Raw genomic sequence first — 20,477 nt, 5'->3', positions numbered from 1 at the left:
ATTGAATTTATTTTTCTTCATAAACAAGTATCTAGTAGCAAATGTGAGGTAGTTTGAAGAGTGTATACATTAAAAGTAGTGAAACCTAGTGGACAATATATGAGTTTGAGTTTTATTGAGAATAAAATTTATAATTTTTCCCATGATCTCTTTTGGATATTTTTTCATTATGACAACTTAAGGTCACTTTCAAGAATTTTGGTTGTTTGGGGCATTTTCTTTATTTTTAGCTTTACTTTCTATCCAATAAATAAAGATATAAATAAAAGGTAATATATTGTTGTTTTTAAAAGGTTGATAAGTTAGTAGGTAAACACGATAATTGTTTTTGGAGAAAAAAAATTTCAAATAATAATAATAATAATGAGTCTAGTTGTTAGTTGTCAATTGGTGTTAATAATATGACAAGTAAAATGGGTATTTTAAGAAATAATTATATAACTCATAAAAAAATGCATGTATTTCAAATTATTTTTAAATAAATAAAGATAATCCTAATGTAAAAAAATTTGAGGTTTTTTTTTTTCAATGAGTCAAAACCACTTTTCTAGTTGAAAATTGTTTTTTTTTAATGTATCAAATTCCTATTTAGAATATATTTTCTTTTGCAAAAGGATTATTATATAAAATATTTCTTTAACTTTATATGTGATTGTAATTAGATTTTTTGTATAATAAGGAAAACTAATGGGAATATCTTTACAAATATTCTAAGTGATAAAAAGTTATGTGAGAGATGAGATAGAGATGTGAGGAAGGACACACAGGTCAAGAGGGTTCATTAGGTGTAGATGAAAGGAAGAGTGAGAGATACCTAGTAAAGTAAAAGGATTCGTGATTGAGAGTGGAAATACAAAAAGACCTAGTAATATTTTATATCATATAATGAAATATTTTCTCATTTGTGAAGGTAAACATGATGAGTTGAACCACATTAAAACCTCGTGTAACTTTTGTGTGGTTTGTTTTTCTTCCTTTAATACGGTTGTATTAACGTTTCCATCGACACAATAAGTGGTATCAAAGCATTGGTTGAAGATTGACTCAATGAAATTTGATTCATGGAGACTGAAGGGAATGTGTCTCAAATTCCTATTTAGAATATACTTCTTTTGCAAAAGGAATATTATATTAAATATTTTCTAATTTTATATGTGATTGTAATTAGATTCCTTATCAAATAAGGAAAACTAGTGGAACATTTTTGTCAATATTTTACCTCATGAGCGAACAAAAATCATGAAAGAGAAAATGGGGATAGAGATGTGAAGAAAAATGTAAAACATTCAAACTCACTACTCACTAGGCATCGTTGTGAGGAAGAGTAAGAGATGCCTAGGGAAGTAAAAGGAGTCATGATTTAGAGTAGAGATACAAAGAGACCTAATAATCGTATTTAATTTTTATCCTCTATTGTATTTTCTATCATATAATAAAATATTCTTTCTCATCCTTGAAATTAGGTATGATTAATTGAACCACGTTAAAATTTCATGTACCTTTTATGTTATTTAAATGACTTTTATTTTTGTGTTTTCTTTTAATATACTTGCATTAATGCTTCCTAGGTACAACAAGAAAAATATGAAAAAAGTATTTTTTTTTTCTCTTTATAAACTAATATTTTTTTCATAAGTGTAATTATAAAATAGATTTATTGCAACTAAATATTATTTGAAATAACCTTTTTACTCTATTTTTAGTTACTACTTGAAATTACGGTTCAAAATATTTAACTAAAATTACAAACATAAGAAAGATTAAATTTTGTTTTTTTTTTCTATATTTAGGTAAATATGAAAAAAAAAGTTCTTTTACAAACTAGCAAATTTTTTTCATAAGCGTTAATTATAAAATGGATATATTCCTAAAATATCATTTGAAACAACCGTTTTCTTTATTTTTAATTACAACTTATGGTTTTAAAATATTTTACAAAAATTACCAACATTAGAAAGATTAAAAAAAATCTATATATATAATTTTTTTCCATCTGAAATTTTAAACTTTTTTTTTTCATTTATTAAATTTTAATTTTTTTTTTCCTCTGGTTTCAAATAGGGATGATGGAGCAGGTTTAAGACCGGTGACCCTCATCTTAAATCTGTCTCATTTATTTAAAATAATTCTTATCATATTAAAAAAAATTACATAAGCCAAGGTGGGTATAAGAAATTCTAAATAACAAGGTAATATCTAAACCCATCTTGTTTCGGGGTTTAAAAAAGAAACTCTCAAACTCACAATCGGTTTATTTAAATTTCAAACTTATCCCATTAAGAGAAGATTAGATGAGGCGGGTACTCGAAAAACCTACTCCATTATCATCTCTATTCTAGATATCAAATTCTAAGCATTCCTTTTAAGGGAATGGCCGGAATATCTCAAAATAAGAATTTTTACGTTTTTTGAATGGATATTATTTGGATTTCAAAATGAAAAAATAAAAATAAAAATAAGAAATATTTTGAAAAGCTTTTGCCCTCTGTGGATTGACTATTGAGAGAAGTTTCTGAATGGTAACTTGATAATAAGTGGCAAACAAAAGAGAAATTTGTATCATAGGGAATAAAACTCTTCAAATTGAAACCATGAATCCATGATCAGGAAAATGGTAGGGTATGAACTTACGTAATTTTAAATTTTCTCAATTGAAAATGTACGATAAAATGTACATCAATGACGTAAATGTATGGGACCGGTAAAACCAAATTTGATCAAAATATGAAAAATAAAATTAAGATATCAAAACATGAGATATAAATAAAAGAATGTCAAGTTATACATGTTGCATAACATATTGTAATTGATATCATTTTTTAATATTCAATAGGGGTGTAACTTGAGTGGGTTGATCTAACTCAACTCGAGCCTAATCCGATATTTAGATGAGTTTGGACAATCATTTTCAATATTAAAACTGAGTTTCGGTTAGGTTTTTCCAATTTGAGTTGGCTTCGAGCCTTTGAACTCGATTTATATTTTTATAATATTTATAATATATATTATCCTATATAATAATATTCATTTTTATATTTTTTTTAAAAAATAAAATTATATTATATCATATATATATATATATATATATATATGTTTTGTTTTGCTGCTATCTTAAATTTTTTTTCCTGCTTATTATTTAATTTTTCATATAAATAGATAGAAAAAAGTTTTTTTTTTAAAAATATTATAAATAAATTTTGAATTATACAACCCGACTAACCTAAACAATTCGAGTCTAACCTAAATAACCTAAACTCAACCCCAAACTTAAAAATATGAGGTTAAGTGAATTTGGGTTGAGTGTTTTACGTCAGATGTCAGATTGGATTAAACTTTGAGTTGATTGTTTTTTAATCCAGATTGAATTTAAATTAGTCATAAAAGTGATGAATGTGGCCATAATATTCAAAACTACAACAAAACCATACCAATATCTTTTTATTTTTTTTCACGTACCCCCATACCATTTGGTATGAAAACAAGTGACAAAAATTATGTTAAAAGTTGTGGACGTGGTGAAAACATGGATAGGGAGGAGCGGGGATGATTAAATTTTCAGTATTAAAATCAAACTTATTTAATCAAATGGAATTAATTGAATTTGAAAAGAGAAGACCAAGTTGATTTAAATCGACTTAGGTCATTTCCATCGGAATAATTGAGGGTTGTGGATAAAAAAGTTCAAATAATCCTATTATAACAAATTAGCTTTGGATTTGTTTAAATTACATAATTAGCCTATTTTAAATCATATTATTGTAACCAAATAAAAAACTATGTAGATATGCAAGCAATATATAGATAGTCATAGCTTTTTGTTTTTTTTTTTCCAATGAAATGTTGTCTAAAAATTTGTGATGGCATTACATATAGGCAGCTGCTTTGATTCCTGATTTCATTTTTCCATCTACTTGTGATATCTTCAAACCCTTCTGAGTTTGCAGAATCAAAGGCTTTCTCATTATTCACCTAATAGGAAACCAAATGATCAGATATCAATACTTTGTGGTAAAATAAATTGCAGCATCATCAGCCCTAATTCAACACTGAACCCCAATCACACAGATTAAATGGAGGAAAAAAAATAAAATCTTATTCCGTTTACAATATAAATGTAAAAGGGAGAGAACATTATCAATAAGGCAACATTAAGGGCAATTGGGGCGAGTTGGATAACATATAAGGGAAGAACATGGAATACCTAACCCCCGAGACTAACGAGTTTAGGGGTTTGAACCTGTACAGACATATCCCATTTGCTTGCTCCCCCCCTTTCCTCAGCCCAGCTTCCCTTTTCTTTTCCTTCTTTTTTTTGGCAAATATCTACATAGGAAAAGTGAGCCTGCACATCCCAAATGATACCATTTATTATTATTTGATAAGTAAAAGAATAAGATATATTAAAGCACTTATGATGCATACAAGAAGTGTCATTAGGAAAGCAAAAAGGAAGAGAGAATACAACAAAACAACCTCCCTCTAGCTACTTTGAGATCAACCAATCCACAGAGCCTATGATGTTTATAGAATAGTCATCTATGTACACTCTAAAATTTCACACAACCATATAGAATGCTCTGCTAAGTGGAACTACTGATGGGCACGCCAAAACATATATTGCAAAATTTGGCAATATCACTATTGTTTTAAGGTTATATAGTAACAGAAAATATGATGAAATATTGTGCAATGTAAGCTTCATCACCTAAAAACTAGTAGTACTATGTTAAGGTCAAACCATTTGGAAAAAAAAAGGCACCCTGTAACAGCTAAAGTAAGGAGACTCACATACTTCTGTCAAGAGACAATGCTCGTCCTTCGCCATCCTCTGATTGAGATGTGTTCTATTTCTTTTTTATCAGAAGAGATGTGTTCTTTGTGTCTGTGTTCTGTGAATCATTCTGCGCCTTTACCTCGGCCTCGGCCTCGGCCTCCACCTCATCATTCTCTGCAGTAGAATGATGTTCGGATGCATCATCTTCATTCAAAGAAACATATGAAGACAATAATTGGAATCAGTTCTATCAGCCCACATTCACTGGAATCAAAGAAAAACATCAAGTGCAACAACTTGTATCGGCGTGCAAGATTATATCAAGTTCTCTGATTTGACAAACTTATAAGTAATAAGTTTTGATTTCCAATTTTGGCCGAGTGATTAGACAGTTCATAAAAATCAGGTAAGGTGAGCAATAACCAGGTTTACACTCACTGTCTGCCTGAGGTTTGATGGTCAATTACCATAAAAGGAGAGTTTCCTATGGTTAGGATAAAGAAACCACTTCAAAGTTGAGAAAAAGTTTCTGCAATTTTCTCTAAACCTCAAGGGAGGTTAGTGTACTCTTGCCCTTTTACCATAGTGGTATTTAGAAAATTACCATTTGCCTTCAACTATTTGTTCAACCAAACTGTTGTAAGAGTATCATTTTCCATTTAACCATAATCAGAAATTTCAGAAGCTCCAATAACACATATCAGCTGAAGCATCTAAAAGCTAATTGATGGGGGGAAAGTCTTTTAAAGTCTATTCAAGCAGGAAAGGGAAGACATAAATAAACTTTAAGTAGGATTAATATTAGTTGAAATTAAATTAGAATTAACATTAATGAGAATTAAATTAAGAGTAGTATTTGTTGGAGTCAAATTAGGATTAGCTAGTTAGCATATAATATAATTAGAATTATTGTCATAATAGGTTATTAGAATCCTAGTAGACTTTTAATTTTGTAGAGAAGCCTATAAATAAGGCTAATCGATGAAAATCAAAGTAATGAATTGATTGATATTAATAATATGATGTTTTTTTTATTGCAAGTGTTACAATTCTCAATTGTGAGACTCCATTGATTTTCTTTTAGGTCAGACTCCTAGAAAGTCTTAGAGAGACTTTAAGGTTTCCATCTTTTCTTCATCATTTCTTCTTTCTCTCTATTTTCTTTTTTAATTTTATTATTTCTCTACCATAAACTTTATTCCTTGTTCCTATCCTTACACCTTAAAAATAGAAACCTTAGCACACCTACTTTGAGTGTAGGCAACCATCCTAGGGTTGTACTACATCAATTTTGGTATTAGAGCGAAAGTTCTTGGCTTGAAGGTATATGCGATCGAGGAGCGGAGCAACTTATGCAAGAACGAGTTTCAAAAATACTTCTAACAATTAAGATGTTGCAACAATACGCTAGGAGGAAATTTCAACCACACAATAATCCCATCAAGATGCAATAATACAACTAAATAACAAACTTGATGAGATTATGAAGTTATTAGAAAAGAGTAAAAAAAACGACAAATTGAAGATGAGACTGCAAGCCATCAGTTTAGACAATCGCCAAGTTGATCACATGAAGAACAAGGCAAGTTTAAGATGAGGAATCAAAAAAGGGGCAAACTCTTTGAACAAGATGATGATGTGACAAAAAAGGCATGCCTTGAAGTTGTTGAATTTTATGGAAAATTAAATCCAACAACTTTTTTTGATTGGATTATGTCGATGGAAGATTACTTTGATTGGTATGCAATGCCTGAAAATAGAAAAATTCATTTTGTGAAGGCAAAGTTGAAAGTAGCAACACGTTTATAACATCGAGAATCAACTTCATAGAATTGGCCAACACCTATAGACACAAGGGACAAGATGAAGTTGAAGATGAAGGAGCACTTTCTCCTAATTGATTATGAACAACTCATGTTCACAAAATTGTTTTCCCTTAAACAATGTACCAAGTCCATTGAAGAATATACAAAAGAATTCTATGAATTGAGCATTCGATATCAAATACAGGAAAGTGATGCTCAACTTGCAACCCGTTATAGAGTTGGCTTTCAAATAAAGATTCAACTTGAGATGATAGTTGCACACACTCATACCGTAGATGATGTTTATCAACTAGCCCTTAAAACAAAAGAAGGCCTCAAGTTTTGAGTTTCCAAACGTCCAAGTTCACAAATTGGGAGCACTTTCTCCAACTGAATAGCAAGCAAACCTTTAAGCACATCAAGCTTCAAAACTTCTAATCATGCGAATGGTGGGGGCAACAATCAACAAACTTCGAATGTGGCTAATAAAGATGGTAATAAGGGTAAAACTTCAATGAGTATTAGAGATAGAAAAGTAGATGTGTCCTTTATGCTTTAAGTGTGATGGGTATGGTCATTATGCTATTGTGTGCCCAAGCAAAGGTTTACACTTTTGTGTTGAAGAACCAGAATCTGAATTGAGAGTTACCCAAAGGAAGAAGAGACCCACAATGAAGATGAACTTAGTGAAGAATGTGATTACTATGATAGTTTGACAGAAGGACATAGGCTTGTAGTGCGCCCTTTATTAGCTATCCCAAAGGTAAAAAGAGAAGAAGATTAGTGGCGTACTAGCATTTTCCAGATACTTATTTCTTGCCAAGGGAAGTTACGTACCATGATCATTGATGGAGGTAGTGGTTTGAACATAGTTGTGCAAGAGCTCATTGAGAAGCTAAACCTTAAAATAAAGAGACATCCAAATCCATTGCAAGTAGCATGAGATAGTGACTCCTCTATTCCGATAAGTTGTTGCTGCTTGATTACATTCCTTTTTGGTAAGGACTTTGAAGAGTCTATATGGTGTAAAGTCTTACCAATAAAAGTAAGTCATATTTACTTAGAAGACTTTGGCTTTTTGATTGAAGAGGTCAGCATGACAATTACAAAAATAAATATACTCTCATACACAATGGGCGTAAGAAGATCCTTTGTTCGAAAAGTCCCACCAATTAAAAAACCAAAGGATGCACAACCAAAAATGGTGCTTACTATGTGTCAATTCGAAAAGGTATGAGACAAAATCAAAATTAGTAATGAGAACTATAAGGAGGCAATAGAAGCACATTGAAGATATATTCAATTTCAAGAAGGTGGTCTAGTAATAGTTCGTCTACGTCCAAAAAGATTTCATCCGAGCACATATCACAAAATGTAAACTAAGAAAACGGGTCCAGTTTAAGTGCTAAAACGATTAGGTGAGAATGTGTATTTGTTAGAATTTCCTTCAAAATTGCATTTTAGTTCAATATTTAATGGAAGAATTGTTTGTCTACTATGGTCATCAAAACAAGCTAAGTGAAGAATTGGATCTTTAATTGCCACCTAATCTTAGCCCACGTCTTGAGATAGAGAATGTTCTTAAAGATCATCTTGTGTCTACTCGACAAGGTGGATATGATAAATTTTTAGTGAAATGGAGAGGCAAACCACACTATGAAAATACATGGATTACAACAATAGATTTTCAGAAGCTTAAGTCTAATCTCTATGAATTGTATCAAGCATCTAACTCGTTCGAGCTGAGTTCTTTCAAGTTGGGAGGAATTGATGGGGAAAAGTCTTTTAAAGTCTATTCAAGGAGGAAAGAGAACACATAAATAAACTTTAAGTATAATTAATATTAGTTGGAATTAAATTAGAATTAGTATTAATTGGAATTAAATTAGGATTAGTATTTATTATAGTCAAATTACGATTAGCTAGTTAGATTATAATATAATTAAAATTATTGTCATAATAGGTTACTAGAATCCTAATAGACTTTGGATGTTATAATTAGAATTAAAATCATAATAGGTTATTAGAATCCTAGTAGACTTTGGATTTCTTAGAAAAGCTTATAAATAAGGCTAATCAATATAAATCAAAGTAATGAATGGATTGATAATAATAATATTATGTTTTTTCATTACAAGTGTTGCAATCCTCAATGGTGAGACTGCATTAATTTTCTTCTAAGTGAGATTCCTTTGATTTTCTTCCAGGTGAAACTCTTAGAAGGCCTTAGTGAGACTCTAAAGTTTCTATCTTATCTTCGTCATTTCTTCTTTCTCTTTATTTTTTCTCTACCATAAGCTTTATTCCTTGTTCTTTTCCTTACACCCTAAAAATAAAAATCCTAGCCCACCTACTTTGAGTGTAGGCAACCATCCTAGGGTCATCCTACATCACTAATGACATCAAACCTTCATAGACAACATGTAGATAAAGAATCATTTCACAATCAATCTATAATTCTCTGAAATCGATACACTTAATTAAAAAGAGAAATGCTTCATTAACCTCTATTTGCTGCAAAAAAACCGAGCAAAGAGAAAGGGGAAAAAGAAAGAACCTAGACACTCATGTTTGATTTTTCTTTTTCTTTTTTTCAAAATTTTTAGTGATAAGGAGTATATTAAAATAGAGAATCAAATAGATATCAAGAGAAGATCAGCTTCAACTGGCAGACCTGTACACAAGAAATAATAAATAAAGAAGCACCCTGAGAAGCTGGAAAGATAAAGCTGTCCTTGCTTACTGTGTCATCAAAAGATAGAAATGACCTCTAAACTCCAACAAAATAATCTGACCCCTTTGGCTAGACCATCTACTACTCCATTACTTAGAGTGCATTCGGCAGTTTTTTATTTGAAGTGTTTCCTCTAGAAGTATTTTTAGGAAAATCATATATCAAGTATTTTTCCCAAAGAACACTATAAGTGATTTTTTAATACTAAAAGCAATTTTTCAAAAAAAGTGTTTCCTGAATTTTTCCAAACACATGATTTTTCTTCAAAAACACTACCAAATGGACTCTTCCATCCAATCATAAGGAACCTCCTAAGTGAAGGACCTCTTGCATGAAATGGGATCTTAGCTACAAACCAGAAAACAATTACCTGCTACCAAACGCTGCCTCAACACCAACACAAGGTTAGCAGATACTTTGCCATCACTATAAGGTCAGCCAACAGATTGCCAAGAGTACCCAGCAATCAACTTTTAGAATTCAGCTCCACTCAACCCCAGTGAAGAATGTTTCCATTTATTGACTAAATCACAGGCTAACATCATCATTATTATTATTTTTATATATAATTGAGGAACCTTCCGTGGCTGAACCCTTCAGACTCTCCATGGGATCCAAACCTCGGGTTCTGAGTGCCCACCACAAGGACTCCAACCACACCTTGCCCTTGCTTTTCTGGTTTGTTTGGAACCAACCACACTTTGCTTGCTTGTTTGGAAAAATAGAATTTAAAGAACTTCTCGAACAAAATAAATGATCTTTAACTCCCTTTATTCCGTGTTTTATCTTTAAAGAACTTTCCGAACAAAATAAATGATCTTTAACTCCCTTTATTCCATGTTTTATCTTTAAAGAACTTTTCAAACAAAATAAATGATCTCTAACTCCCTTTATTTCAATGTTTTATCTTCCAAATCTTTTCGTATGGGAAAAGTTTAACTGCAATTCCTTGGAAACCAAAATCAGCACAAATATAGGCAATACTTTCAACATTATATCAAACTGAAATAGCAAATACTATTTTCACATGTTGGATAAATAGAATATACTCAATGCAGAATTGACCATTTCCTCCGTGGGATAAGATCAAAAATCTATTTTTTTTCTTTTCTTTTCCTCAACTTTCTCAGCAAACAAACAAAGTACAGATACAAATTTCACCACACCATGAATAAAATAAGCAGATAAAGGCTATCCCTTGACCGCAGAGACTGCAACGAAATTTCATCACTTTGCGCCCCCATTTTGCTTTGTCTGTTGTTTCTTAGTTTCTATGGAAAATGGAGCTCAAAAAACTATCTAATAAAAGAAATTTTCTTTTTGTCCATTCGTTTCAAGTTTTATCCTCCAAGGAAAAAAAATTATCTTCTTTCCTCAACTTTCTCAGAGACCAAACAGCACAAACATAACCCAAACATTCAACATCAGAACAAACTAAAGACCATTCACAAATGCGGCATAAACACAACTCTATGTCAATAGAATAACATCAAACCCAACACTCGGCAACCAAACTGAGTGCATAAAGAAATTCACCATACCTTGAATGAAGTAAGAGGGCGACGGCCATCCACGAACGGCGGTAACCGCCAAGGCATCCTCCACCGACATCTCCCTAGCTAATTTTCCCATGCATTTCAGAAGATCAAATTGACGGCGACTTGGGGGCACCCAATATGACGATCCAGGGATGAAAGGAAGCCAATCGGGAGCCAATCTCTGGGCGATGATGCGATGGATGGCGTCCTCCAGTCTTCGGATGCCCATGACTTCGACGTCCCCGCTGTCCGATTCGAGGTTGATCTCGATTAGCTGGGCTTTGCCGGACCGGTTGGAGCGGTGCCGGACGGTGAGGACGCTGATCAACGGTGGGGGTTTGCAGGAGGGCGATAGGGAGAGTCTGGTTAGGGTTAGGGTTTGGAATAGGACTCGAGCCATAGAGAGGGTTGATTTTGCAGAAATTGCAGAAATTGCATATAGAAATTGCAGAGGAGGAAAGGCGGTCATAAACAGCGGCTCTCGCTTAAGGGTCCGTTTGGCAAAGGGGTTAAAAATTAGCTATTTTCTATTTTTACTTTTAAAAAATTTAGAATATTTAAAAATTTACATATTCTCAAGTACATCTTTTTGCAAGGGGATAACTAAATGAATTTTTTTTTTTTTTTTGAATGCTTTGAATTTTTTTTTTAAATAAAGTTAAAATAAAAAAATATTTTTTATCTTAAAAGTTAACCTATTTATTTATTAATTCAAAAAACTCTTTAAAAAAATAAGGAAAAAAAAAAGTGCAGGTTCAAATATATATATATATATATATATCTATATAAAATACAAAAAAAAAAATGAAGGAAGGGTATCGAAACAAATATTAAATTTTCTTATTTTTTAAACTAATTAATATAAATTATTTTTCAAGATAAAATTAAAAAAATAAAAGAAATATAAATTTTTTAAACACAATTTAATTTATATAGAATAACATTTATTGATATACTAAAATTCATATTTTTATTTGCTAATTAATAGGAATTTGTCACATAATATATAGTCTTAAAAGTTCAATCCAAACCCTCTAACTAGGGCCTTTATCATAAGTGAGCTCTCAATTCAATTTGTAGACAAAACCTCAAGATGGGGTGGAGCCAAGCATCATTAGTTTTTTGAATGAATGAATTCATTGGTTTAGGATCAATGAACAATTTTCTTAAATACAAGAAATGATACATTATTCACTGAGCAATCAAAGAATGACCTTGCCAACCTCTCCCCTGCTACAATGAACAAAAGAATTTACCAAAATTAAAAGGAAAAAGAAAAAAAAAAAAAAAAACCCTCTAGAGTAGACCATAGTTTCCTTGTTGTGGCATTGCACTTTGAGGTTGGGCAAAAATTGGATCTCCAAATGGATTAGAAGAGGTCATATTCTGCATCTGCATCGGTTGTTGAGGGTGCTGAGGCAGATACTGGTGAGGCAACATGGACATCATGCCTTGCTGCTGTTTGTACTGTTGTTGCTGGTATTGTAGTTGCTGCTGCTGCTGTTGTTGCAGCATCATTTGCTGCTGCTGCTGAGCCATCAAGGCCATCTGCACGTTGGTGGATGGTGCTATGCTGTTTGACATTGAAAACGGATCATTTGCTTCAAATGGATTTGGAGCATTTTGCGTTGTCATTCCAAATCCATACCCTGCATTCTGTTGCTGTAGTCTCATCCTTGCAGCTTCATCTTCATACAAGCTATCAAGTAATAGCTTGTTGAACCCGCCAGCCTGATCCAAAACCCAGAACCTATTCATGATCGGGCATTAGGTGAAAAAAGATGATATAGTACACAGGCATTCACATTCAATCTTTGACCAATTTTTAACTTGGTCAATCAACATCCCAAAGAACACCTAAAGTTAGCCAAGTTGCAACCTATCCATATTTGTCAGGTTGACAATGTTCAGAGCTTTCCCTGGAAACCATAGAACAACAAGGTAGAATTTTGGATGGAGCAAAGAGAACAAACCAATTTGTTGTCTGTCGCTTGGCTGATATTGGGACTTGGTGTGGTAACCAGTGCTAGCTCCCACCCTGAAGCATTCAACCCACCAAAGTCACCCAATCCACTATTCACTGCAGAAGCTGGATCATTGCCTGGAGAGTTTTTCCAAGATATTAAAATAGTTACACCACATTTCAAAGAAGACCTATAATAAATCGAATAGCTGAATCAGTAGAAGTGGGATACGGGCAGAAGATTCTCCTAATTAACTGTCGTATTCCTTGTTACATAGAATGATACCAGCACATGTGCAGAAGGCAGGGGCAATTTTACAACTCCACAATTGGCAACTTCTGCTGCATGTCCTGATTAATTAGTCATCAAATCTCAATATACATTCTTCAGCACCATTTAACATTTTTTTTTTTTTATGAAATGAAAAAAAGAATAAAAATTATAGTAATTCAAGAAGTGTGAATTATGGAAGATCTATACCTTACATCATTAGAAGGGTATTTTAATCATTAATAGGAGGTGGCCGTGATTAGTGCTCAGAGCTCCCTTTTCTAACTTACTTTATTATATATAACTATGGAACATGAACATCAATAAGAGGTGAATTGTCATTGTGTGATAAATATGGAGATAGGAAACCGATTACTCTATATCATATTGTTAGATCGGAAAAAGAGCAGAAACTTGGGGAAAAAACCCTTTTGTGGACCCTTTTACCAAGTTTGTCATGATAGATATCTATGCTCTGAGTTTGATATAGTGTATTACATGATCATTCTATGGAGCATATTCTTAGCCATTTTTCTCTTTCCTAAACATAGTAAATATCAAGGAGTCTCCTATTCTTCATTCCGTCCTTACCTAATTTCTTTCTTTTTTTTTTAAGATCTAATAGTAGCAATTTAAGATTCTGGGATTTCAAAACAGTAAGTGGTGGACTCAACCCATTGCTAGTGCAATGAATTCCATTCTTGCAAGGTTAACTGTCAACATACCAGGTGGAATTATTGCAAGAGCCAATGCATTGCTTTCCTCTAGTTCTGCAGCTTTTGGATTGATCTCATTCAATCCCTACACAAGTTTCAAGATAAATACATGTAAGATGATTTTCCAAACCAATTTCAAAGAGGAAATAAAGGTATAAATACAAAACTTACCAAAAGATCTGCTGTAGTGTCAGTTGCAATCAGTGGGGGAGCTTCGACCTCATTTTTGGTCTCAGGTTCTTCTTGTGTCTCTACCACCGGTTTTTCATCAACTTCTACTTGCTTCTCAGTTTCTGGAGGCGAAGGCTCATCAGGTTTCTGAGGCTCTGGTTCCTGATGATCCTATTATTAGAAATACAAAATCATTACCAAAACTAATATAGACAGTGAAGACACAAGGCTAAATCTGTTGAATATGAAATAAAATCGTTAGTTGTGAATCAAATATGATTTTAGAGATGTACATTCAAGTGTAATATGTCCAAACTTTTTCCTGAGAAATTCATCTAATAACATGAAAATTTAGTGAAAGTTCAATTATTTATATTCGTTAGTTTAGCTGAAATTTTGAAAATTTTGAACCAAAAAGTTAAAACCTTGAAAAAGTTGAGTTGCCAAAATCCAACTATCTATTTTTCGACTTGGATATGTTTAAGATTGTGGAGCAAAATAGCCAGTTAATTCATGAATTAACAATCATGTGTCAGACCTTGCTGACAGGATACTAAAATATATCATATCAGACTATCATTTCATTATACCAAATAATTCCAACCTTCCATCTGCTTTGCCTGATGCATAATCAAATCATGACAAGGTCTTGGGTAATTGTACTCAACAATAAATATTTCTGATTTAATTAATGCATTCTCAATCTTTATAATCAATATATGGTTTTCTAAAAATGTGTGTTCTAGAACCAAGGCTCCCAAACATCGATGAGAGAGACATCTTTAGGAGCATTGGGTGGGGAAATATCAAATTTGACACGACAAAGTGGGAAGTATTTTACAACTTGATCTAGAAAAGGATGTTTTCAAAATCTGGATTTATTTTGCGGCATCGACAAAAGACAATAGTTAACCCAGTTACAGGATCTGAATGATGCACTCTAACAAGATGTCATTTTCTTTCCAATGCACTCATTGCACCTCGATAGAGAAAAAGGTGCGAGAACAAAGCTCACCCCACCTTGTTAAAGAAATAAGATTATTGCGACTTAAATGTCATGGCAAAAGGGCATCAAAAGTTTATAATAAGAAATGCATGGTGAGATATAAGTTCTGACCACTGAAAATGATGAGGATGTGATTGAAGTGTTTGGGATATGTAGGCAATAAAATTTGGCTTGATAGGAAAGAAATGGCTTATTTTCCTCCAAATCTTGATTGAGAATTGGGTCCTGTTGATATTAATTTATACAGCACATGCTAGTTATGCATCCTCACTGACAAGATTGATACTTTAAGAACTTCACCAAGACACACAAAAAAATAATAAGAACTGCTCATAAAAAGGAAAAAGAGGGAAGAAAAAAGTTGTTGCAAGGGTCATTAAGGAGGAAAAGTTGTAGAAATATGTTTCTATTCTTTCAGAGTTCAAATAATATCTGCCCATCAATAATCCCCTATAGGAAATCAACATAAATATTGCGTAGCACTGCTATGGTTTGTTAAGAGGACAGGAGTCCATAGAGGGCTTGGGGTGGAGTAGGAATCAAGATTTGTTTCTTCATCTAATGCCCTGACATTCTTCCTTGTGTCACACTGTATATAAAAGAAAAGCAAAATGACTGTTGGGTACAAGTATCATACATATTAGTTTCACTGTTCACTAAAGGCCAAAAGTTCATATTTGGCCCATTGGTTTAATCTGTATGTGGGGAAGATGACTTGGATGTATTTATAGAAAGGAGATGTGCCAGAATGCATGTGTGGGACCCATAACTTGACCCTGGAGCAGTGGTAGCAATTCTGGTGGCACATCAAAGGAATTGAGTCCATAGAGAGAGATCTAGGTGGTTATTATGAAAAAAATGCTATTTCATAGTCAACTCCCTCCACACTCTGCCTACAATTACTATTTTATGGATTAGGAAAAATTGATGGATTAATGAGAAAGGTTTTCCCCAAATATGAGAACATATACATATACAAGGAACTTAAGAAATTGTCATGTTGGTTTCTGAATTGAGCACAATGAGGTTTAAAAGCCACCATGGCTAAGTTCATGAAGGAATTGTTTTGGGCTTGCCTAGTACAAGAGGTTCTTTGTAGTGGGATGTTAAAACATAGATAATGCAAATAAGTTTTAGAAATATGCATATTTGGAATACTTATAACAAACAGATGGTTGGATATTAGAAAGACTATAATGGAATACATGAATTTTCTCACCTGATAGTTTTTTGAATGAGAGCCTGTCTGAGGTGCTTCTTTTATATATTCTTCCATTGTTGCAAGAAATGAAGGTGGTGGCTGTTTATTGCAGAAAATCGAGTTTATAAAAACTGCTTGTTGGCATGACTAAAGCATTTTGTGTAAATACAAAACTGGCACCTGTCTCAATGTTGGAAATTGGAAGTGCCTTGCAAGGTCCAAGCCTTTGCAGAATTCATAAAAATCTGCAAGATTTTCAGCCTGTATAAAGGGAAAAAAGTTGGAAAAGTTTAACTTAATTGGGATATCTACATCAAAACAACAAAGAAGCAATCTACTGCCAACTATATCCCTATGCAGCATCAACAATTTTGATTGAAAAGTGTGGCTGTGAAAGACCTGTTTGCCAGCTCTTTTATAGATGTTGAGAGCTTTAACTGCATCATGTCTTGGCATGTCAAAGAACTGCAGGAAGATGTAGAAATAATAAATGAATGGAAAAGTGAAGCTGCTTGTGTGGGTGCTTCATTTCAAAAGGCAGGCTATATACATTTTAACATGATGGAATAGAAGCTTACCATGTCTACAAGATTGATAATCCCATCATTGATGGCACAATAAATTTTAAAGCTCTCTTTCAAAACCTACATGACCAACAGAAAAACCTTAAATCAAAATGCATGAAGATAGGTTTTCTGAATATTTTGACAGGTTCAAAATATCACATGAACAGCATTCAAGTTGTCTTTAATACAATGACATAATCTCAAAGCTGAAAACAAGAAACATGACATAGAATTGCAACAAATTTCAGAAAAACACTCGAGAATTAATGTATCCATATATATGAATCAAAGTGCCCATGATTTATCCTTGTTCAAATTAGGACCATGGCATGGCATGCATACAGGCAAGACTGTCAGGCACTAGCATTGCACATAAGAAGTAATAACCATCATACAATCTTGTGGACTTTGATGTTCTTTTTATCCAGAGTTTGCAGCATAGTCTTCTCTCTCTCGAAGAAACAAGAAAATGTATGTGATTGTTATGTGAAGATTCACCCCAAAACCATTGAGAAGATCAAAATTTTCCGTTTTCCATTAAATTTGACAGTGGACACATAAAGGTGTAACATCTGCATGTTTCTTCTTGTGAGCTGAGTTCATGACGTTCTCTCCTGAGGAATTGTCTTGGTCATGCAATTTTTTATTTTCAAATACTAAACAAAATCCAAATTCGAGATAATGCCAAAAGCACTGTTGCAGTGGTGATAGATGTATCATGCGTACCAGAGCCAGGGCGTACTGTATGAGATAGTTGCCAAAAGCCGCTCCTTCAGGCTGCAAATTTGAAGCTAATTAGGAAATCCTATACTGAGGACAAAAAATGCAACTAATTTGATGGGGACAAAAAATAAGATTGAAACTTATGAAATTATATTGGCATCTAGGAGCCAAATTATATAGGGTCTCTGGATCAACAATTACCAGACAACAAATAAGTCTGTAAAGAAGCTGCTGCAATGCAGGTAGCTGATCCAACAGATCTTCACTAGCCAAATGCCGTGTTCGACTATGTGTCTGTATGATGAATGGAAACTTCATAACACTTTCTAGCAATGATGACAAAAATGGTAGCAAGAGTCAGGGTTATATCCTAAATGATGCAGAGCACAAACCTTAGTTGCCCCCTGTGAAGATTTAGTCAGGCGCTCTGATTCAATATCATATTTCAAGACCCTAAAGCACTCAAGTCGTTCCTCTAAAAATAGGGCATATGTTCTAACCCATGCTGAGCAATCCCAAGCTGCATAAAAAGAATATTAGCCAAAGAGGAACATGTTATAACTCAATGTGCCTATGCATCAGCCTGTGATGGAGAAAAGAAAATTTATGAAAATATGGCAAGAATCAATTTTACCCAGAGGGCTTGAATCATCCTTGAAATTGGATATCTGGAGAACATGTCCTCTATTTGAATAGTTTAAAAGCTCTTCTCGGAAGGTAGGATCACCCTCCCTTAAAGTTCTATGAATAACTATCAATGTCTTTAAGGCCACCTGCATGGAGTCATTAGGCAAGAGATGAGGCTTTCTTAGAATTGATATCTTACTTTAACCCTTGCACTAAAAAATTTGATACATGTATGCATAATGCATGTCTTTCTTCCCAATTGTGTAAGAATGACTCTTTCTTTGGGTCTTTGGTTTTTTACTTCTGATTCACTAACAATGAATACGAGTCAGATACAAATTCAGGTACATCAATCAATGTCCAACTTTAGGTTGCTAGCTTGGAGGAAGCCCCTGTATCCAAGAAGACCAAGACTGGTACAGTGTCCTTGTTCCATAGTTTTGTAAAATAGGCAATAATGTGAGGGACAATTTTTCGAATAGGTTTTTAGACAAGTCCCACTGCTTCCCCAAATACACACATCTATGAACAATACATGTTCTACGACAATTAAACAAATGGACACAAAAACAAAAGTGAGGTGAAAGGATATTACAATCCAGTTTTTGGTTTTTGCCAATCTCCTTGCCAGTGCATGAATGCAATAGGCCACATCCGAACGTGGCCGCACTACTGATGTCGCAGAAAATATTTCTGAGACAAAGAAAAATCAAGAAAAAAATGAGACCTCACACGAGGAAGCTGACAGGAAAGAAATGCATACACAACAGAAACATTGAAACCAAAAAATTCAATGCACAATTGCGCCAGCTGAATCCACATTCAAACAAATTTCACCTTGGAATTTGAATCATGCATAATCAGGAAGGTCACGAAAACATAACACAGATCAGATCAAATTGATGTATCATAAGGGAAAGAAATCGAAAAATCTTAAACAACCCAACAAAAATAAGAACCAAAATACCAAGAACTCTTCAGAATCAAACTCACTTCGAACATGGCGTTCCTTGGGAGGGCATTCAACATGGTTGGTGGCCTTCACAATAGCAATATCCAAATCCTATGATGAGAAAACAAATCCAAATCATAAACCAAACATAACATTGAATCCCATGATGAAAAAACATTTGAAATGCCAATGAATTCACATTCAAAATGATTGAAAAAAAAAAAGAGGGAAGGAGGACCTTGAATTCACTGTTGACCTTGGCAAGGCCAACCATGGTTGAGTCCTTGAGTGCACCATAGGCTTTTCTGAAACTTTCAAAGGTACCCATTATTTGTTCTGTGAATTCTCAATAACCCACCTGGGAATATTGCCAAATGTATGAGATATTGATGTAGAAGAGGAGAGAAAGAGAGAGAAAATGAGAGAAAATGGGAGAAAGAGAAGAGATGTGTTGTTGTTCTTCTTCTCTGGTTAATGTTCCAACAAGGAAAAAACTCTCCAAAATGTACGCCAACAATGTGGGACCAACAAGTCGTTAGTTTCACAATTTCATCACATGAAATGGTCATATATGGTGCTAAAATCATTTTTTTTTCTTTTTTCTTTTTCTTTTCAGAAATATTTTTCATTTCTAAAATATAATATATATATATATATATATAGGAAACAAAAATTATTTCCTTTCTAAAGATCAAATAGATGAATTTTACTTTTATTTTTGGAAGTTGTTTAAAAAAATTTATTATATAAATATGAAAAATAATTTAAAATAAAGAATTTTAAGTAAAATTTATTTCTAAGAAATATTTGGAAAAAAAAAAGTTAAGAATATAGAAAATAAGTTAAGAATAAAAATTATTTTATAAAAGTTTTATTAGACCAATTTCTATTTATTTATTTATTCCTATTTTTTGAAACTATTTTTCAAAATAAAACATAGCATCAAATATGTGTCTCACTAATTTTTATTTTTATTTTCAAACAAATAAAAAATAGTTATCATTTTGTTTGGTTTTGGATGGACTTAATCTCTGATTTTTAGTATATGGTGGAAGCAGTTTTGGTCAACAATAATGTAGGTATGTGACCCACTTGAAAATTTTAGTAGTAAGAATAGAATATGACAGTTTGGATGGATGCTAATAAATAAGATTTGTCAAATTGTTGGGTTGTAACAATTTTTTTTAAATTTTTTTAATTTGTTTCAAAATAAACAAACAAACATAATAACCAACTATTGTTATTGTCTTAGAGTTAGTGCAAAATGAAAATTGATTAGAAAATGAAAGTTAATTAGAATTGTCAATATTTTTCTTGATTGCAAAAACTAAAGTTAATAGGTATAAACATGAGGTTATTTTGATTTTGATATAGTATGCTCTTGGAAGAGTGACTTGCTTGTGATTTGGATGATTATGTCAATTATATTA

General features: G+C 32.8%; 2 protein-coding genes across 4 annotated transcripts; both read right to left on the bottom strand.

The window, feature by feature from the left end:
* Window positions 1-4,009: 4,009 nt before the first annotated feature.
* LOC117925675 lies at window positions 4,010-11,323 on the bottom strand. Of its 2 annotated transcripts, none has more exons than XM_034844743.1 (3): window positions 10,855-11,323; window positions 4,789-4,978; window positions 4,010-4,342 (listed from the first exon to the last, which is right to left on the bottom strand). In XM_034844743.1, the coding sequence occupies exons 1-2, from the start codon at window positions 11,318-11,320 to the stop codon at window positions 4,845-4,847; spliced, it is 600 nt and encodes a 199-aa protein (XP_034700634.1). In that variant the 5' UTR covers window positions 11,321-11,323; the 3' UTR covers window positions 4,010-4,342; window positions 4,789-4,844. The 2 variants fall into 2 exon arrangements, with proteins under 2 accessions (XP_034700634.1, XP_034700632.1); XM_034844741.1 differs by having other exon boundaries at window positions 4,030-4,342; window positions 4,793-4,978.
* A 629-nt stretch (window positions 11,324-11,952) lies between these two features.
* On the bottom strand, window positions 11,953-19,556 carry LOC117924949 (putative clathrin assembly protein At5g57200). 2 transcript variants are annotated; one of them, XM_034843699.1, is made up of 15 exons: window positions 19,286-19,556; window positions 19,089-19,158; window positions 18,691-18,788; window positions 18,103-18,241; window positions 17,861-17,988; window positions 17,670-17,762; window positions 17,472-17,522; window positions 16,758-16,823; window positions 16,579-16,644; window positions 16,360-16,440; window positions 16,198-16,278; window positions 13,973-14,143; window positions 13,811-13,886; window positions 12,825-12,952; window positions 11,953-12,582 (listed from the first exon to the last, which is right to left on the bottom strand). In XM_034843699.1, the coding sequence occupies exons 1-15, from the start codon at window positions 19,373-19,375 to the stop codon at window positions 12,148-12,150; spliced, it is 1,773 nt and encodes a 590-aa protein (XP_034699590.1). In that variant the 5' UTR covers window positions 19,376-19,556; the 3' UTR covers window positions 11,953-12,147. The 2 variants fall into 2 exon arrangements, with proteins under 2 accessions (XP_034699590.1, XP_034699591.1); XM_034843700.1 differs by having other exon boundaries at window positions 13,973-14,134.
* Window positions 19,557-20,477: the final 921 nt, after the last annotated feature.

This window comes from Vitis riparia, chromosome 11 (genome assembly GCF_004353265.1).
Source record: "Vitis riparia cultivar Riparia Gloire de Montpellier isolate 1030 chromosome 11, EGFV_Vit.rip_1.0, whole genome shotgun sequence".
NCBI classification, from domain to species: domain Eukaryota; kingdom Viridiplantae; phylum Streptophyta; class Magnoliopsida; order Vitales; family Vitaceae; genus Vitis; species Vitis riparia.
The sequence above is the reverse complement of the archived record's forward strand: the minus strand, read 5'-3'. Positions and strand labels throughout refer to the sequence as shown.

Coding starts and splice junctions, on each gene's coding strand:
- LOC117925675 (XM_034844743.1), bottom strand. CDS start 11,320: ATGACCGCCTTTCCTCCTCTGCAATTTCTATATGCAATTTCTGCAATT. Junction 4,979..10,854: donor GCCCTCTTACTTCATTCAAG/GTATGGTGAATT, acceptor CTTTGAATGAAG/ATGATGCATCCGAACATCAT.
- LOC117924949 (XM_034843699.1), bottom strand. CDS start 19,375: ATGGGTACCTTTGAAAGTTTCAGAAAAGCCTATGGTGCACTCAAGGAC. Junction 17,989..18,102: donor GGATGATTCAAGCCCTCTGG/GTAAAATTGATT, acceptor CTTTTTATGCAG/CTTGGGATTGCTCAGCATGG. Junction 16,279..16,359: donor AATTTCCAACATTGAGACAG/GTGCCAGTTTTG, acceptor TGCAATAAACAG/CCACCACCTTCATTTCTTGC.